This window comes from Melanotaenia boesemani, chromosome 11 (genome assembly GCF_017639745.1).
Source record: "Melanotaenia boesemani isolate fMelBoe1 chromosome 11, fMelBoe1.pri, whole genome shotgun sequence".
Taxonomy (NCBI): Eukaryota; Metazoa; Chordata; class Actinopteri; order Atheriniformes; family Melanotaeniidae; genus Melanotaenia; species Melanotaenia boesemani.
In genome coordinates this window covers 16,633,651-16,654,099 of record NC_055692.1, presented here as the reverse complement: position 1 = coordinate 16,654,099, position 20,449 = coordinate 16,633,651, and the positions used below count along the sequence as shown (strand labels likewise).

The window sequence follows — 20,449 nt, the reverse complement described above, 5'->3', positions numbered from 1 at the left end:
TTTTCATCACAATTAAGTAATACTGTGTTGTTTACAGTTAAAAAAAACCCCACAGTTTTGGGTGCACTGTCTTTTTAATTATGTTGATATAAAATGTGAGCTGGTAGCACGTGTTACATTTTTGCTGTTGAAGAAATACATCTCATATCTTCTACTATTAAATACAAACTATAAAAATGAGATATCTTCATATAGTTTTTGTTAAAGTGTTAACCGAGCACCATGCTTCATTGAATCTTCTTGCTTTGTGTGTTTATTTGGAATAGAAAACAACCATGAATCACTCCCAGAAACAGATGCAACAAATCCTGTGGTTGAGATGATGTCATCATGCAGGTGCAGCAGTTAGGGATTAACCACTAATAAGTACTTGTCACTGCCCTAAACATCTCTAATTAGTCCTTGTTAAAAGTCAGCTCCAGCAGGCCTTGTCTCTGCCTCCACTGAACACTTGCTCTGATATCTGGTCATGTTTTTGTAAATAAGGCAAATTTCTTCCTTCTGGTTCTTAAATCTGGTTCTTTGGGATAGCACTTAAAGATACTATTATTAAGGCACAGGCAAGGCTGCATTACTATTACTGAAGGTTTGATACAGCTTGCTGGATAGACACTTAAAACTTTGGTTTGGCTACCATTTATTTCTTCACTGGAAAAAGTCTGTACACTTACAAAGAATCATCCTTTAAGATCCTTCACTTGTCATTTGAGGTAATTTGAAAGTTTTAAGCTCCACTTAAAATACTTTGGGGAATAATTTGCTGTTGGATTTTTAATGACAATTTTTTTTTTTTTTTTTTTTAATTTGTTTGCTTGGTTAGACTGAATAAAAACAATTATCATGCATCATATGTTGTATCATATGAGCAGTTATTACTGCCACAACCTCTCTCATGAAAATGATATTTTTCAATCTATATTGTATATTTTCTGTTTTAATTACCAGTGTTTGTTGTTTACCTGCTGTTAGCATCCCTGGCAATGCTGAAGGCGGGATCCCTGCCAGTGCTGTCCTTGGCAAGGTCTCTTTTCTATAATGAGATTTCTTGGGAGCACACGAGCTTTTCTCATAAGATGGGGTTGTCATTAAACATATAATTTACATGTTGGTTTAGTGCAGCCTTTTGACACATTAATAATTAAGTGCTTCATGCAAATTACTTTTACCAGACTTCCAAACACATGCAATTAAAACCCCCTGCAGTGTAAAATAAGTCAGTCAATGCTACCTGGAATATTAACCTTCAGTCTGCATAATGATGTATTATTCAGAGTTTGATATTGAAGAACAGATTCTTCTAGTGGGATGTGGTGACACCATATCTTCTATAGATCCTACACACTTATGTGTGGCCTGCAAAGTGTTCTCATTTTCACAGAACTCAACTTTTATTATTGCACTAATTTTCAACTTGTCTGGCTGCGTGACCATTTCTGATATCGGGGACAAAACATTATAGTAGGTTGTGCATTTCTTAGGACAAATCACAATTATTCTAACAGAAATAAACCCAAAAAACAGAAATAGTGCCCTTGCAATCAATTTAAGGGGATAACATTTAGGTTTACCTAAATGTTTATATAAAACAATTTTTTTAAAAAATGATTAAACACTACTAAATGAAATAACTTTAATGTCCTTTAGTTTAAGTATTAAGTGAGATCAAGGGTGTATTACTACAGCCTCCAGACATGTTGCTACGTTAGAGATATTAGGTAGCATTTACAACTCAAGACATGTATACATTTCTAGAAATGACTGACCAAAATGCCACACAGGGTCACAAGAATTACATCAATTCTCCTGTTTGAAGACTTCTTTGCCACCTTTCTTTTAACTTACTGTGAGTGTATTTGTGTGTGCCTGTTGATTAAAAGTGTTAGAAGCAGCTAGAGCAGGAATTCTCTGTGCTCCAAAGAAAGAACTTACTACCACTCTCTTTTCTTACACTCATTTAAACACACAGGCAGTCAGCTGAATCAGAGTGCTTTGCTTTCCTCTACATCTTCTCCACACAAAGACAACCCTGACACAAAGGTGAATTTTGTGCCGTCTCGTGCATTTCTCATTTCCTATCCAATGCTGTTTTTATTAGGAGATAAATTGTAGACAGAGCTCTGTGTAAAAAAAAGAACATATTAATTCAGCTGTTGCTTAATTACATCTGGGATTTAGGCAAACCCTCCTGACCAATTTGCTTCTACAATTCCCAGCAAAAAGCCCTCAGCTTGCTCATAATCTACAAACCAAGCATCTTTTGTACTTAAAAGATAGTGGATTTATGTTGGGATTTATAGAATGGGAGAGATTTAGCATCGCTCAAACACTCCAGGGCTATAAGTGCATTCAATTTGGCAAATTTTCCTGTTTTTCTTGCAATGCCTGAGTGTGTTTGATGTCTTCCTCTGTTTCTTGCAAAGCTCCCAAATGCTCTTTTTAATTCCCCTTCCTGTTAGCAATGGATGTCCTTCTCTGACACAAACATGAACTTAAACAGAAACCTAAACCTTCATTTTGAGTAATTCAGCATTAGCCTTAACCTAATGTGAATTCACATCTGACCCCTCACACTAATCAGGACCCTGAAAGTAAGGGTCAGGCTTTAGTTTTTCTGAGAATTACAGGTCCTGACAAAGGATTTATGTCAGGATTAACAGAGTGGGAGAGATGTAACATCACTCAAACATTTCAGCTCTATCAACAAATTTAATTTGGTGGCATTTAAACCACTAAATATTCTGGTGATGTAGTCATAACCATACACACACATCCAAGCATACACAACTCACATTTTTCAGTATATTCACATGCAGGAACTTTGATTTGACATAACACTTTTTATTAATTACATTGTATCACAACAGACTGGTCCACCTTCAGAGAAAAGTCACATGATCATCCTCATTACCATCATGACTCACTATGACTATTTCCACCACGCCAGTTCATGACTGTACAATTCCTCTTGGGCACATGTTTGTGTGTGTGTTTATGTGTTCACCAGCAAAGCACAGATGAATGGTGTTAAAACTTTTACTGTTTACCGACCCCCTGCAAAGACAAACATTAGTTGCATCATTAAAATGTCTTCATCTTTTCATTACTTTGTGTGCTTTGAAATACAGATGTTTCTAAAGATTTCATTAGGATTTTTCATATTTTAACATCTCTTTCATCCTTAACATAGTATATTTGCCAATAAACCAAATATCCACAAAATATCCAAATTTCTCTTTTTATTCTGACACCATGTGAGCGGTGAAATCTTCAAAATCAAAAAGACAAATACCACAAAGAGACACTGTGAAAAACAAATCAGTTTCATTTGTCCTTTTTCTTTCAGAAAAGAATGTTTTTAAAAAATATTATTATCATTCATCAAGGCATTGGGGCTCCAGAAGTATCCAAGCACAAAAGTAATCTCACAGATGACCTTTGATATATTTCAGTTCGTAACTCAGACAGATGTTTAAGTTTTGAGAAAGGGGGGAGGTTAAATGTGATACGGATCATAACACACTGAGAGGTGTGATGTATATCTACTGTATGTGGAACATGTTTCAGTCCACCGGCCACATGTTTTAACCCAAGCTTCATTAAAGGAAGGCAGCAGGGAAATATCTGATCATATTGCTGATATGCCTGTGTGTGGAGAAGAATGCTGATTTTGGAGTGGTAAATAAAGAAGCTAATTAAATTCATAAATTTTAGCTGCCATAAAACTCACCGCAGTCTTGCACGACTGGATAAAGTCATTCATCTTGTATTGGTAAGCAGCAACAACAAATCGGTTGCTGATTGTAGTGTTGAATCTCACAGCATTTGAGCTTGGCTAAAGTCTAAACGCAGCCTACAGATCCCCCCTGACTCAAACTAGTATCAATCAGGCTTTTGCACACGCACACACACACACAAACACCGCCCCGACAGGATAAGCAAACATCACTTAGCATCCCGGGGAGGGCTGCTGTATGTCGTTTTGTGTATTCACTGAATCCCACAAAGCTTTCTGTCTCAGCCCTCCGATGAAAGAAGAAATTAGTCCTATCTAGAAACTGACACCATCTTGGACACAGCGGTTAACAATGCTTATTTCTTCCAGCAGCTTATTCACATTTTTTTACATGTATTTTTGTTCATTCCTCTTGCTGTTATTTAATTATAGAAAAGAAGAAAGTAAAAGTAGCACTTCTAAAGACCAGAGTTTAAGACTATCACATACAGTATATGCAGCATAGAAGAGGAAAGTTGGTTGAATAGTCTATTATACAGTAGGTCACTTGATAAAGAGAGAGAAAGAGAGAAGTCTGTGATTGTCAGTCCCTCCTTGTCTGAGGTGTCCAGTCACACAGCAGATGTTGTTTTTCCTTTTTTCCTTTGCATCTTTGACCAGCATCTTTGATCAGAGGCATTGAAGCGAAAACAGCCGATTTGTGATGGCTGATCACGGTGACGAACATCCCTCTCTCATTTTTTTTGTACCACAACCGTCAAAAACATCACCACTGCCCAACTTAACACAGTTTGTTATTTAAAGAAAATTATTTAAAAAAAGAAAAGAAAAAAAAAAAGGAAACACAGCAGGTACGCACAGACATTGCCGCCAGCTGGGAAGCTGCTTTGACGTACGCTACTCTTTTGACATCAGAGGTGTTCGTACGCACTGTGTTTTTTTCTCACAGTTTTTTCCAGCTCATTCACCCTGTCCTCTGTTATTGCACAGAGATATTGTGAGGCAAGTTTTGTGAAACATGTTTGACTACGCTCACTCAGTGCAAGCTCTACTTAATTGTACAGCAGGGAGGAATTTATAGGACCTCGTTGGGACACACTGTCAACGTTGCAGTCCCGTACTTACACAGGTGACTTTTTTACAATATGCCAAATTTAACTTACAAATGTGACAGAGTGGTGAGATATCCATCCCTACCGTAGAGCACACTATACATGAGGACAGGCTTGGTAGCTGTTAGGTGGGAGCATGACATAAAAATACATATAGACTCAAGATTATCTTACATATTTGCAAAAACAGAATCAACAAAACCAGTGTTCATTCTCATTTCATTATGTTGTTGCAAAAGGCAACTTTAAATATAGAAATAAATGTACAAAATGCTCTTAAATTTATAAACGATAGTACCGTAAATCAATAAAATCAACATTTTCAAATTCACAAACATCAATACCAGCAAATGCTGTTGTTAATAAACAAATAAGACCTAAAAAATCCAGATCGATGTTTTACATCTTGTTAAAATGGCAGTTAGTGATACTGAAGTGATAATGACTTTTTCATAATTCTGTAATTAGTAAAGTATGCACCAGCAAAATGCAAAACCAAACTTTAACTGTGTTTTCCTGCATGCATGTGATCTGTATATACAGTATGTCTGTAAGCAAGAGCTGTGCTGTAAGTGAGTGAGGTGGTTCTCAGTAATGGGGATGTGTGGTACATTATTGAGTTTATTTTCAGTTTGAATAGTTGCTGGGCTGCCAGTAAAATGCAAGTGGAGAGTGTGTGTGTGTCTGTGTAGTGTATGTGGTTGAGGGCAGCCATAGGAATGTGATGGGAACATGAAGTTGAAGTTGTGGCTTAGAGAACATCTGCTGGCCACAGTGATGATGGATGGTCACACTCACTTTCTCCCAGAGGACATTCACACCTCTCTTTCCGCCTGACTCCGCTATCCTCTCCATCATCTTTCTCCATAAGACCCATTCCTACCTTTACAATCTCTTCCTTCCTACCTCATTGCTTCTATTCTGATGTCTTCCTCTCCATTTCTTTCCAATATGCATTATTACCTCTGCTTGTGTTCCTCGTCATCACTACTCCTCACTGTTTTCTTCTACTTCACTTCTCCTATCCTCTCCTTCCCTCCATCCTTCCTTCTCAGCCATAAAACAATAAGTCTTGAATGTCTGTGAGGAGACTGTGCTAATGGAGCCCATTAGGCTGTAATGAAATATACATTACACCATTACAGAGGACGGGGCCTGGCTAAAGCACTGCACCGCTCAAATAATAAAACATGTACAATTCAATTTCCTTCTCAGCCCGTTTTGAGTGTCTTTCAGTGAGTAGGAGTGTGTGTGTGTGTGTGTGTGTGTGTGTGTGTGTGTGTATGTGTGTGTGTGTGTAGAGATGGAGGGATGACGGGATAAGGTATATAGTGTGTGTGTGTGTGGGTTTCTTCATGCTTAACCCCTCTAGCGCAGATGTGGTTTTCAAGGATGTCTGAGTGCTGAGAGGCTTGATGATTTAATATGGGTTGACCAAATGAACCACACCTTCTACTATGCCACCACCCACACATTTGACCATGATCTGACCACTCAAAACTCACACTCCCCAAGCAACCTTTACAAGCCCCCCTCCCCAAACCTTCTATCCCCCCAAACACCACAATCTCTTGATTGTAGGACAGCTGTGGACAAATGAATCAATTGACCTCTGACACAAGCGCTTGACATCACAAGTGAAGCATCTGTCACTTTTGGGGATTGGGTGGAGGTTTTCCTTGCATTACCATGTGCTGTGTGACAGTGCAGTCCAGCCTGAGTAAAATAATATGCAGCACAAAAAAGTGATAAAATACAGAATGCAGACACAACACACTCACAAAGTCATCTAAGAAAGTAGCTCAGCCTACATGGCTGAATTATTTTCTCACCACTGGAGTTAAGCTTTAGTTGGTGCTGTGTTGTCACTGATTGTTTTTATTTTGTTTTGTTCCAGAAAAATTTGCCAACCAGAAATGATCTTTTCATCTTTTCATTGTACCTCCTAAAATTGTCTATCATGGTGGGAAGCAAATAGCTTCCCATCCCCACCTCCCTCTCTCCTCCTTTCTGGCCTTCATTGTTTTACCATATGTGCACCAGTGTCTTTATCATCACCTGTGTAGCCTGGATGAGGAAAGCTCATGTAGAGCTCTGAGACAGACACAAGGCAGACAGACAGACAGACAGACAGAAAAACTGACAGGATAAAAGGGAAAAACACAGTGTCTTCGTGGCTCCACATCTCCCAGAGCCATTTTCTCTGAAATGTCCCATCAGTCTCATATTTACATACATCAGGTTGGCGTTTCTGGAAATCCTGCCCTCGCTGCCCCTCCTTAAGCTCTGCACATGTTCAAGCGAGTCCTGCTGTCCAACAGGCAGCGAGGGATGAGTTATTTAATTTATATTCAGGTTTTAATCAATTTAGCTTCAAGGAGTTTAAAGCATTTTAAAAGAAACAAGAAGCTTGTTTTTTCCCCTCTGAAGGTAAATTACTCTTCTTAAATGTCTTCTGTAAGGTAGGGAAGGAGTTGGAATGCACAAAGGAGAGGAAATTGGCTGGGAGGGAAGGGATATGTTCAAGAATTTTTCAATTGCCTTGAAGAGAGCATCACATCCTGTACAGCAGCACCTTCCTCACACACACACCACCACGAGCATCACACACTTCAATCAGAAGTGTCACAACACCCAGCCCATCTCACACACACGTGCATGCAATACTCATACACACTCAGATATATCCCAACCTTAATGCACACATTCATCGAACACACACACATTTAAAACTCTTCTTTGTCCTACTCCTGTGTTTAGCCCAGTATATCCAGGTATACAGGTGAGGCTTTGGCCAGACTGAGGAGCAGACCATGGATTTCTTTAATGTTGAGTCTCATGTGTGGCTCTCTCTGCCAGCATCCCAGCATAAGGTCATACACTTCTTTAGGGCAGGTCCTAGGGCGCTGCAGCACCCTTCCTTGAGTTATACACTCTATGACCTACAGTGGATGAAACAGACAGAAAGAAATATAGACATCACCTTTAATATCACTACTCTTGCACCACTTATGCTAAAATTAAACACTTGGCATGTGTGTAAAGTTCAGTAAAAATGATGGAGTATCTACTCTGTAAAGCTGTGTCACCTTGCTGCAGTGGCATACAGTGGAAATGTCACAGGGAATATTTTTTTTTTACTAAACTCCTCAAGTCATGCAGTACTTATCCATACCAATCTGATATAATTTAATTTTACCAGTGTGAGTCTACGCCTCACATCATTTACAAGAAGTGTGTCAGCACGCATCAAGTTTTTTTTATACGAATTCTTCACATGAAAACTTAACTCTTATATATGGATGAAAAAATGCTGCTGAAGGAGACCACAAACAATGCATCTCATTTTCTTACAGCCATTTAGAAAATATCTGTTATTGTTAGCCTGCAATATAATTACACTTGTTATAATTTCCTCAAACGTTAAGCACATCCCGTTGTGTTCACTGAATGAATGCCAATTAATGGCTTTTATTACACTTCCAGAACCAGCTGTGTCTTACAAATTGCTACATATCAAGGATCCAATCTATTAGAGAGTTCTCATTTTGGCAAGCAATCAGCTACCTACCCCTCCTCATTCTGTGATTGCTATCAGTTTGTGCAAGTAGATAAGTAATTGGTGTCTAATGTTGGAATAGAACTCCATGTCCTATGTAAAAGATACCTGATCTATTTCAGATTTAGGTCAGGAGGTGAGTGACCTGTGAAACAGCAGAAAATTGATAAATGCTCACATGAAAAAAAGAGTGTGACGGGGGCTAGAGGTTAATTATTGGATGTAACTGGAGATGAAGGCATCATTACATTCACCTTGAGTTTAGGTGAAGGGTTGAAGGGTGGTGACATGGCTGTTTTTCATAAAGTGGGTCCAGATTTATTTTCTTTATTCTCTCATAGTATGTTTCAGCATTACATCAAAATTAGGTTGGGTTTACATCCTTTTAAGTTAGTAACCTGACATCATTCGGGTAGGTGAACTGTATAGTTAATTGCAAACTCAGTATTATTTTTGTTTTGTTCCAGCTCTTCACTGAACTACAAGATGCTGCTGTTTCACCAAGGGTGTCATCATAATCACTGTAATTTCCTGCACAAATTTCAGATGACTTATCATTTAAGTTTGGTTCTGTATTAACTGGTCCAGTACATTTAGTCTCACTCATGTTAATAAAATATGTTAAAGTCACATCAGCTCTAATCTTGGATCTCTGATCCCAGCACCTTCCACTCTGCTACACTATGAATGGTTAGTAGAGCAGAACCAGCAAAACACAGGGTGAGATTTAACTCCAGTTGTGCTCTTTTTCATGATTAATCCTCAGATCTGAGTCTCAAAGACAATAAAATTATAAACAACTTGTAGAGCTTCTAACTTGTGTGACTTAGTTTTATATACAATAAATAAAATAATAATAAAATACAGGACCATAGATTCACTGTATGCAAACCTGTGAGGATTTTGCACCCAAAACTGATAAAATATTTATATTTACTTTTACTTAGGGGTTGTTTTCTCAAACCTTATGGCAGCAACATCTTGTTCACCATCACTTATTAAGCTGATGCTGCCTCCAAGGTAGGATTTACAGATCTGTTGCTTTGTTTTGTATTGTGGGGTATACACCCTTGTAATAGATGAGTTACCATCACAACCTTGATGCCTGCTCTCATCTAACTTTGATAATGTGTCTAATGCAGTGCAGTTTCACAGGAAAATTAGTGCTGATCCACAGCACAAAACAAAGCAGTGTCATGATAAAGGCAAGTAAAAGTGAAAAAAATTCAGTTTCTAAAGATGTTACATGTCCCTGCTTTAATGTGTAAACAGGTCAAGTGAATGCTGCCTTATACAAAACAACAGACAAAGTAAAACCTTACTATCTTTACCGTGACACCACTGTATTTTAAATTTATTAGAGATTTATTATTATTTCTTAGAGATAACTAAAATTGCCATGTTAGTTAAAATTGGCTGTTCTGTACCTCATTGTTAGAGAGCTGATACCAAGGCTGTTTTCCATAGGTGAAGATCTCCCAGAGGACAACTCCTAGACTCCAAACATCACTTTCTGTTGTAAACTTCCTGTACATGATGCTTTCAGGCGGCATCCAGCGGATGGGCAGCATGGTGTGACCCCCCACCTTTGAAAGCACACACAGACACACACACAGTGAAAGTTATTATAGAGTACTTTGAACAGATAAAAGAATGAAGATTTAGCTGGCTGTCAGGCATCTCCATCCTGTTCTGTTTTGTTCTGCAACATCATTCATTTCATTTGTATTGTCATGCAGCTTTTCACTTCACACTCTCTGGATTTTTAATACATTTTAAAGCAGTGCTGCAAACATTTTTCCCTTCTGTATCTGCTGCCTGAGGCATTTCAATGAATGGAGTTTGATGGTTTGGTGCAGCAAACTGCATTATATCTGTGGCTGTAGCATGCCTTATCCTGATAATTCTGTTTAGCTGAAGGGTATACTGTTGAGAAAGTGTTGCTTTATACAGTATTTCCTTGAACAAAGAGAGCATTCATACTGTATTTGCTGTTGAGGTCACATGGAATGTACAAACCCATTGTCCAGGGAACCCAGTTATAAGATAAATGTGACAAATTAATTGTCAGCAATCAAATGTCATGTGCTTTTGATCCAAAATATGTTGTTTCAGCTGAAAGTATGTGCACTGATCATTTTTGATGTCAGAGAATATTATTGAATCAAATAATTATGCAACTGGACCATAAGTTTTAGCATCAAATAGTGAACTACAATGATGCTTAAGCAAAAATGATCAGCTAATCCCACACAGGAACTCACAGATACTGAATGACATTGGTCATTTCATTAAGCTTTAATCAGAACTCTGCCTGCAGAGCCTGCAAAACTTCTATTTATTTGACTTTTTTATTGTTAGTTGCAGTTAAGCTTCTCACACACTATTTTGATTCACAAAGACATGGATTGGGTTAGTTTCACAGCAGAGGATGACCTTTCAATGTTCTGAAAAAAGTTCTATAATGAGAAGGTGAATACCTTCATCATGCAGAGTTCATCAACTTGTTTAGATTTATTAGTTTCATTGAGTCACAAACAGAACAAACAGTTTCTCTGTATAAGGTTTGCCCTGTGACACTTGGATACAGTCTTGTTAAGCAATTACAGAAAATATATGTATTTGTTTAAAACAGACTTAGCCAAAAAGTCGTCACACAGCTTTCAATACCTAACCTTCGTCGAGCCTCATCAACCCAAAGCAGAACAATTAACACAGAAAAACAAACATTGCTTTGTGGGTTGGGATCTGCATGACTGAAAGTTAATCTGCCCTCAATTTAGACTAATCTGAGCAGGGTTGGCTAACACTGTCTGATACATTCAGATCAGTTTGATAAAAATGCTGAAAACATAAAATGTGTATAAATACTACTTGGAAATAATTCAAAAAGAAAATGAGGGGGTATCTGCTGATTTTACAGAAGAATGAGAAGGATAAGACCTGCAACTTTTATAAATTCTTTTTAAACAGGAAAATGAGATAAAAGTCTACAATAGTAAAGCAAGCTTGCTTCCCTCCAAACTCACAGTATTCTAAATCTTAAATAGTTTATACTTTGGCAGGAACATCCTTTGTGTTCATTTGTGCTAAACATCTTAACTAGAACAATAATAAATTTTTTTAAGTCGAAGTCAAGCAAAACCTAACCTCACTTTTTTGACTCTGTAACCTCTTAGTCTGCTAATGCTATGTGCTGTTTTTCCTCATATTGCACCTCCCGTTTCCTCTTTCTTCTCCTCAGAACATGAATTTGCCAATTAATCTTTGCTCCATTGCACAACACAGCAAGAACAATTCATTTTCTCAGGTTTATGCTCATTATTAATGGCTTGGCACTCACACTTTGCCTATTTATATGTTAGTCAGCGAGTTATTTAATGCAGTCATAAAATGTACACGGTCACACAGATAGCCATCGGGTTCGCTTTTACGTCTGTGGAAACATATCTGCCTCTATCTCTGCAGCTTTTACTCTTTATGACCAGAACCTTCCTTTTCTGCCAAAAAACACCATATAGCTGTTTTTGATTTTCTATTTATTAAGCAGGTGGGTGAAAACTAATTTAGTAAGACTGAGTTTGCCAATAGTGAGTGCACTATATACTCTATAAGTATAAACAGAACAAAAACTATTTCAATAGATATAAAATCATTTAAAACTAAATTAAATATGTGTCAAATACAGCTGCACCAACAGCAAAAAAACAAAAAACAAAATGAGAGCATGACATTGTCTTTTATAATCAATATGAATTGTAATAAAGACTGCTAACTCTGAAACACTTACCTGTTTATTTTTGGGTTTGTTTTTGTATTTTTTTTGTTTGTTTTAATAAAACGCAGACATATTAATAACGAATAATCAACTGATCAGTTTTGAGTTGGTTCCTGGTTGTTTTTTGATGAGTGTTTCTATTCTGCTCTATTGATAGATTGCTGACAGATCGCTGATGGATCTGAACCTGCTTATATCCATTAGTCTTTTTGTTTTATTCATCATGGCAGATAACTTTCCCTGATGCTCTCTTAATATTTCCTTGAAATATTAATATTGTGCTTTTGAACTGCTGAGCTACATTGTGTTTTGCTTTTAGATGTGAGTGTACGTGTGTTTGTGTGTGTGCTTCAGTGTAGTCTTTGTACAGGCAGAGTATATTAGTAAAGGGAAGTTGCTTCAAAAAGGCTCTAATAAACTGAATTAAGGATAAAACAGAGAATTGAAAATGCATAAAGGAACATGAAAAGGAAACTTCAAATGAAATGTTTTGGTCATAGAAGAAAGAGGCATCGTCACATGTTAAGAAAGTTGCGTCTACAGTGAAGCACCAAACACTTGCAAGGACACCTCACTGACCTCTGTCGGTCATCAGCTCATTTTCCGTTTTCTCTTTGCTGTCAGCAGCTTGTTGACAGTCTTTGCTGCTCCCTTATCTCTTCCTCTCACTCGTTCTCACCTTTCTTTAGCATTTCTCTGCCCGTTTGTCCATCACTCTTCCTCACTGTCTCATAAATATTCATCATTTCAGCTAGACCACTGTGTGTTGCAGGAAAGCCTTAAAAATGGGGGAAAAAAAATAAAGCAGAGGAAGGATGTGAGCTCTCTTTAGTGACCTCCTGGAAGCTGTGGTATCCATGGCAACTGCACTGGTTAAAACCGTATGGGAGGTGATGTAGGAGGGTCTTATGTGACTGACCCCACCTACTCTTTGTTACACAGGAAATTGTACCTTAATCAGCTCCAATGTTGCTATGGAAACAAAAAATTATTTCCATGAAGGCTGGCATCTGCAGTGCTGATGGAAAGGTTTCAGATATTTTAGATGCATTTTAAACTGTAACCAACAAGCCAGTGGTTACATCAAATAAAATCCAGAGCACATTTGTAGAGATGAGCAAACTGAAGAACTAAAAAATAGCCCAAAACCATTGATGCAGCACTCCACCTATTAGTTACCATGCTGTAAACCTGCCAAAAGATACATGTATACATTTCAAAACATGAAAAGGAAAATAAAAGTAAGACCTAATAAGACCTAAAAGTAAGACCTAATAAGTAGCCCTAAATTTGTCTCAGTGTGGAAAGAGAATACAAGGCACAGAGGTCCACGTCACTAAAACTGTCAATATAGGAAACAGATGATACAGGTTGTAATATTCATATTCATAAACAAATTATACAGGTTCAATAGAGGGAAATAGGGAGAAGGTTTTACTCAGACTTACTGAGTAAAAACAGTGTTGAGGACTTCAGGCTGGGAGCTTTACTTAATATCAGGACAATGGCACTATGCATATGTTCAAAATAACACACAAATAGGCCCAAGAAAACTTTGTGAAAGTCCTGGAGTTACGCAGCCAGAGTCCGATCCTGAACATATGAGAGTTTCTCTGTAGAGAACTAACCCAGTCAGCTTGAGGTTTCTACCAAACATACAGAAAGGCAATGCGTGCCCATTTTGGGGATTTTTTGCCAAGGCAACTCAGGTTACTTTAAAAATATCAGAATAATAAATGAGATATTTCTTTAATATATTTTCTCTCGCTGTCGCTCTTTGTCTGTCTGTCAAACAAGTTGTTTTTCCTTTGGTAATTTGGAGCACCATGCACAGTTCACAGACTGCATATCAAAGCCAACAGGCCTGAGACATGAAGGTGACAGGAAAGTGGTTTAAAGTACAATAAAGTACATAGCCAGTATTTATCAGGGCTGAATACAAAGTGTCAATTTTCCAGTGAATAATAAGTAAATTCATAATAATGGATTAAGTCTTACTGTAAATAATTCCATAGTTGGTTAAATTTTAGGCTTTAAAGATAAATTATGTTTCCAATTAAGTTTCAAGTATTCATTTCCAGTCACATATTCATGTCCATCCATCCATACTGCAATTTTCTGCCTCTCCTCTGGTTCCTGGTTGTGGGGGCAACAGCCTAAGCAGATATCTCTAGACTTCCCTCTTCCCACTACCTCCTCTAGCTCTTCCTAAAAGGACACCAAGCCATTCCCAGTTCAGACATGTAAACTTTCATGCCGGTCTAGGATCTGCCTGAAGGCCTCCTCTCGGTGGGACATCTCCAAATAACCTCCCTTGGGAGGTGTCTGGAAGGCTTCCTGACCACATGCCTAAACCCCCCTTAAATGGCCCCTTTTGATGTAACTTTAGTCTGAGTCTCTTCCAGATGAGCAAACTCCTTACTTGATCCCCAGGGGTTGGCTCAAGCACCCTTTGGACAAAGGTCATTTCCACCACTTGTATTTATGATCTCAATCTTTCAATTACCATCCACAGCGCAGGATCATAGGTGAGGGCTGTAACACCTCGCCTGCTGACATTACCACAACATACTTGTACAATGTCCGCATCACTGCAGACACTACACCACTTTTCCCATCAGTCTCCTGCTCCTTTCTGCCTTCAGAATGAAGCAATGGTCAAAGGCTGGGACTCTGGTGGTCTGATCCCTGGTAGCTGAAATGTTCTGGCCAAATGCAGTTATTTCTGAGTACAAGAAAACCAGGACAGGAATGTCCAAATATTTAATTCCAGAATCAAAACCAGCCTGGGGTGATGTCACCTTGGCCACATCCATTTCTTATATAAAGGCTTGTGTGTAGATTTAATTATAGAAAAAAATGGACTGGATCTATTAAAAAAAAAAGAAAAAAAGAAAACTCTTTTGTATGGATCTAGTCCATTTTCCATCTCCTTTTTCCACAGAAGGTTTTGGAAACTTTCCATGTGCACAGCTCAAGTAAATATGTTGCTCACACCAAAATAAATGTTTCTCAGTGGAAAGTGTCAACAGTCCAATGAACCGTGCAAAACAATTAGTCAGTTATACCAGTAAGGCTAGCTATATTGTTATTCTCTGTAAATTGTTGGGCGTTTTCACATCATTGGTTAAGATAAATTTATTTCCCTCAAGAAGTCTGTAGGGACTGTTCAGCTCTGCTTTCTGGCCAGTGGTTTTCTACAGTCTGCGTCAGCAGCACAAAACAATTCAGCAAAAATATTGAGTGTCTTTCATCCAACTCTCTGGACATAAAATCACTTTGGGGAGAAAAATAATAAATGTACTGTACTTTATTGAGTGTGTATGTTTTTTTTATACCCTTTTTGACTCTGCTCACACACCCACACACACTAAAAATTGGCTGCATGGAGAGGCTCAAGGTTTGATTCAAGGCATCCTGTCTGTCTTCTGAAGCGCCTGTCAGGTTCATTGTGTAACAGGGGATTCAGTGACGTCATTGCAGCGCCTTCAGTCTATCGTCTCTGCTTCTATTTCCATAAGCTCACACACACAAACACTCACACACACATGCACATGTACACATACATACGCACTGAGAGGTGGGGGGGGTGAGCTCCAATTCCTCTATGACTCATCTTTGCTCTCGTCTGACGCAAAAGCGTGACTGGGTCCCTACACCCTACACCTTCCTACGCACACACCAACACACATGTGCACACATACACTTCTGTTTCTGTTTCTCCTGGATGCTGAAACACCATCCTGTAGCTATTTTTTCTGGGGTGCTGTTTTTCTCCTGTCTACTTCTGCGTGTTTCTCTAGTCATTTCTCATTGTTTCTGTCTGTCTCTGATATCCTGCACTGTTTGTGTAAACCTGCATGTCCCGTATTGTTTGTTTCTTCCTGTAAGATGTCGTCTCCACAGGCTGCCATGCCTCCGCACCGCTCCTCTCACTCCTCACCATACTGTATATTCCTTCATCACTCTCTTGCTGCCTTTACTCTCCTTTGTATCTTTATTTGTGTTTTGTTGTCTCCCTTCCTGTCACTCTACTTCTTTTGCTTCTTCTTTCTCTCCTCCTGCTGCTCCCTCATGTCTTTCCTTCTTTCATCTTTTTTTTTTTTGCTACCATCCTGCCTCCATCTCTTCCCTTCTCCCTCTCTCTTTCTCCACTACTGCCTCAGCATACTAAACAGAAGTTGTCTGATTACTTTTCTTCCTGAGAAACGTTGGATTCAACTCCGAGGCTCACCGCCACTGCCTTCACCCGTTGCCATGGCTACAGCCTCAGCACTTAGCTTTATTGCGGAGGGGTGAAAGGAAGGAAGGAGGAGGTGGAGGAGGACAAGTGGGGAGGTTGTTGTGTCGTCACACAGACAGTACAAAAGAATACCACTGAGGAGAGTTATTAATCTAATTTGTCATGCATACATAATTATAGGCTACCAAAATTTATCTCATATGTCTATCTAGTTTTGTTTTTAACACCGCAACCATTTCCTGAGGCCATAAAGCATCTACATATTGGAAAACTGAGATAAACTTCTTTAAAAATAAACCTGAAGTTGTCTTCTCATGGTCATGATGCACTATCCTTTCCAATAAACTGATGTTTTAAATATAGGCATGTAATGAAAAATAAAAGAGAGCTAAATCAGAATGCAGCTGTGATCTAGATTACTACCTTTCCAAATCAACTAAACAAGACTAAACATTTATTTTCCTAGTGACTGGATTCAACACAAGAAGAGCTGATCTTATATCAGAAATAAAACTTATCAGTCAGCTTCATTACTAAATGATACATGCATCAAATGTCCTATAAATGATCATCTTTCAGTGTCATTGTTTAGGTCATTATTTAGCCCAAATAAAGATTTTTCTTGTCACTGAATGACTGCCGTTTCCACTTCTACCTCCTTCTTCCGCCCCTTCTGAGTTATCTGTCACTGTCAGTCATGTCAGTCTGTCTCAGAGGATGAAAGAAAGGGCTGGAAAAATGAACAGTCACTAATGATCAGTCAATACAATTTATTAGGATTTGGCGTTTTGGAAAGGTAACAGATTGCTACACAACAGAACAACCAAAACAAAACATAACAAAACATAACAAAACAAACAAACAAAAAAGAAAGAAAACCTACAGACACGCTTTTAGCTGACTCTTCTTCTCCTGACTTATCTTGACAGTCAAAGCAAAGTTGCTGCATGTCCATGCATCACATACAAAGCTGTGATTTGATGTAGATTTCTTTATAATAGCAATTTTTAGAATCAAAATTGAACAATTTATAATAAATTCTATTAACTGTGTCTTTGCTTTACACTTTTTGATCAGTGTTAGCTTATTGGTTAATATATTTGTAGATCAATGGATGTTTGTATTCGTCTTTTTGTTGTTATGTAGTTGTTTTGCTTTGTGATTTCATTACTGTGTCTCTATGGAGCATAGATTTTAACCATGTTATTATCAATTCTTGTCTTTGTTTTTTTTTTTTTTATCACTTTTTGATCAGTTTTATGTCATTGACTAATAGTTTTGGATCAACAGATAATTGTTTTCATCACAATTTTCTGATTCTCTTTTCTCTTATTCCAGGAAGCCTTTATAAACCTGGCCAAGGGAAGCAGATGAAAATTAGCCCTTTGGCTAAATCTGCCATATTTAAAGTATTCTTCTGTCCTCAGTCTCTTTCAAATAAACATGTAAAGTAAAAGAAAACACATTTATCTTCCCCTTTGCTGAGTTTAATTAAGTACATGCAGTCAGTTATTTACAGATGTGTAATTTCTCTACCGCCTACCACAGTGAACGTTCAGTTGATGAACTCCGTCAGTCAGTCATGCCCATGCAGGTGGGGTGGCAGAGGGATCCATGCAGCAGGGAGGAGGGAGGCTAGAAGCTTAAAGAAGGGCAAGAAAAGATATCGACACATACACCTACCCTGTAGTAGTCAGTGCTGTAGACATCTCTGGACATGCCGAAGTCTCCAATCTTTACCAGCAGGTTCTCTCCCACCAGGCAGTTCCTTTTGAGCAAAATACATACAAAGGTACAAGATGTTGGATGTGTCATATAATTTGAGTTGAGTTATAGGTTTGGAAACTTAACATGTTTGGAATTAACTATTCACTATTGCAGATTGAATCAGGCATAAATCAGATTACAGATGATGGATTCCTCTAAAGTTTACATATTTTTCTCAGTGATTTTTTTTTCATGTTTTTTACCCCTTTGATCGTCAAACTGATCGATTTAATAGGACTTTGTGAAAGTTTTGGTTAACAGATTTATAGATGTTGTCCAAAGGACTGAATTTGTGGAAACATGTGGAAATCTCACAGATGACAAAAATAAAAATATTCATTTACAGATATAACATTGTATTATTTATCAAACCTGATTTTACTTTGTCAGCAGGTAAGAGGAGTCTCACTAAATGTGTTTAAACAATGATGCTTTCCTGATGTTGTAATGGCATAAGTGAACACACCTGGTGGCCAGGTCGCGGTGCACAAAGTGTTGTGATGCCAGGTAAACCATGCCAGACGCAATCTGTTGGGCGATGTGCAGCATCTGAGACTGGGTCAGCTCCACAGGTCTGGTGGTCTGGCCTTCTGCCATCAGAACTGCATCTGGACCATGAGCCCTGTGAAGGAGCAAGTGATGGGTTTTTAAATGCTTTTCTGGTGGATTTTCTTTCTCAGTAGCAGACATCCAGTTACATTTGGCTTTGATTTGAGTTATCATGTAACAATGAGGAAACTCATGCCTGAGGAACTTGTTCAGGTCTCCGTGCTTCATGTACTCAAAAACCATGATGAGAGGGTCACTCTCCACGCAGACTCCATAGAAAGTGACGATGTGTTCATGCTGCAGGTTGGTCAGCAGCTCTGCTTCTCGGTGGAAATCCTTCCTAGCATTTTCACTGGCTTCTTTGAGCGTCTGCAAACACACACAAATACAAACACATACACATGACATTTTAATGAAGTGACGAAAAACTCACACATTATGCACTGCACACTGTGGCCAATTAGTCATTTTCAAAACGGATCCAGTCTCATCTAATTTATTTAGCTAATGTACACTATGAAAAAAACAAAAAATCTTATGCCTTGTAAAAGTGAGTTACAGCAGCACAGCTGTCACACTCAGTGTGACATTACTGCCACAGAGGAAAGACCGATTCACTGACAGAACAGAAGAAATAGGGGCATTTTATATTAATGTAAGTCATTAGAAAGCACAGCACTGTTTACATTCATTATATTTCCTGGCTCCCTTTGAAACTAATCTTTATCTTCCTTCCATGAATCAGGAAATCTGTCACGGAGGTTGTGTAACACAAGCATCTGTGACAGAGAAAGAAAAAAAAGATAGTCTGTGTGTGAAAGAGAGACTGAGTAACAGGAAATGAAAGTGATATGTGCTCTGTATTAATATCACATCTAAAGATAAAATATATAGAAAAAAATTCTCTTTTCCTACATGAATAATTGATGGTCTTCCTACAGCATATGACATGGATACATGTGAGCTTTTCACTTATGGATGTATCTTTGTTTTTCTGTCTGTGTACTAACAAACCTGACAGAAGCTCCTGTTACAAATACAGGCCTACAGGACGAGAAGTCACAAAGAAAGTCCAGGAAGAAGTAAATGACCTGTGACCTTTAATTCAGAATGCTGAGATGCCAGAAAATGAGACTGAATGCAACTCCATCCAGCTCTATCCAACCAGTCACATATCAGGAAACAGGGATTTGGTCATTTAGATTATAGACTGCAATGTGATACTGCATGAAGATGATTTAGAGGACTATTACAATATAGTTATAGTATGGACGCCTGTTCTCCAGCCTCAGTTTGAAATGTGATATCAAACATGTATAGGAAATATGAGTTGGCAGGCTAATGAGTAGTCTAGTGTTTTGGGATAAATGACAAAAGTTAGAAATGAATCAATTTTGACAAGTTTTCCATTCTGTAGAAGGCAGCCAGAGATTATCCGTGATGATAAGTGTGATGCTGGGAGAGGTTAAACGGCATGTTAACACTAACTTTGCCCTCGTGAGCCTATAATTCATTGTATAATGCATTAGTAGATCATTTGTTAACAATTAATGAAGCATTTAGAAATATCAAAATCTATTTTAAAGCCGCACTAAAATGCCACTAAATAGAGCATGATGACTTTCCTTTGTTATCCTTATTTGATTATGAGGATCTTCATTGGATCCCCTGCTGGAATACAACCAAACAAACAAGAAAACTCCTATTC

General features: G+C 38.2%; 1 protein-coding gene across 9 annotated transcripts in view; it reads right to left on the bottom strand.

Annotated features, from left to right (window-relative positions):
- Positions 1-2,822: 2,822 nt before the first annotated feature.
- Positions 2,823-20,449, bottom strand: part of ntrk2a (neurotrophic tyrosine kinase, receptor, type 2a) — a 98,182-nt gene continuing 80,555 nt past the window's right edge. For 8 of the 9 annotated variants that reach the window (XM_041999443.1, XM_041999444.1, XM_041999449.1 and 5 more), the window contains 5 exons: positions 18,938-19,110; positions 18,659-18,814; positions 18,103-18,193; positions 9,832-9,990; positions 2,823-7,787 (listed from right to left, as the gene is read on the bottom strand). In XM_041999443.1, coding sequence (XP_041855377.1) covers positions 7,602-7,787; positions 9,832-9,990; positions 18,103-18,193; positions 18,659-18,814; positions 18,938-19,110 — 765 coding nt within the window. In that variant the 3' untranslated portion in view covers positions 2,823-7,601. The remainder of the gene's footprint in view (positions 7,788-9,831; positions 9,991-18,102; positions 18,194-18,658; positions 18,815-18,937; positions 19,111-20,449) is intronic. The other variant, XM_041999445.1, reaches the window with a different exon arrangement.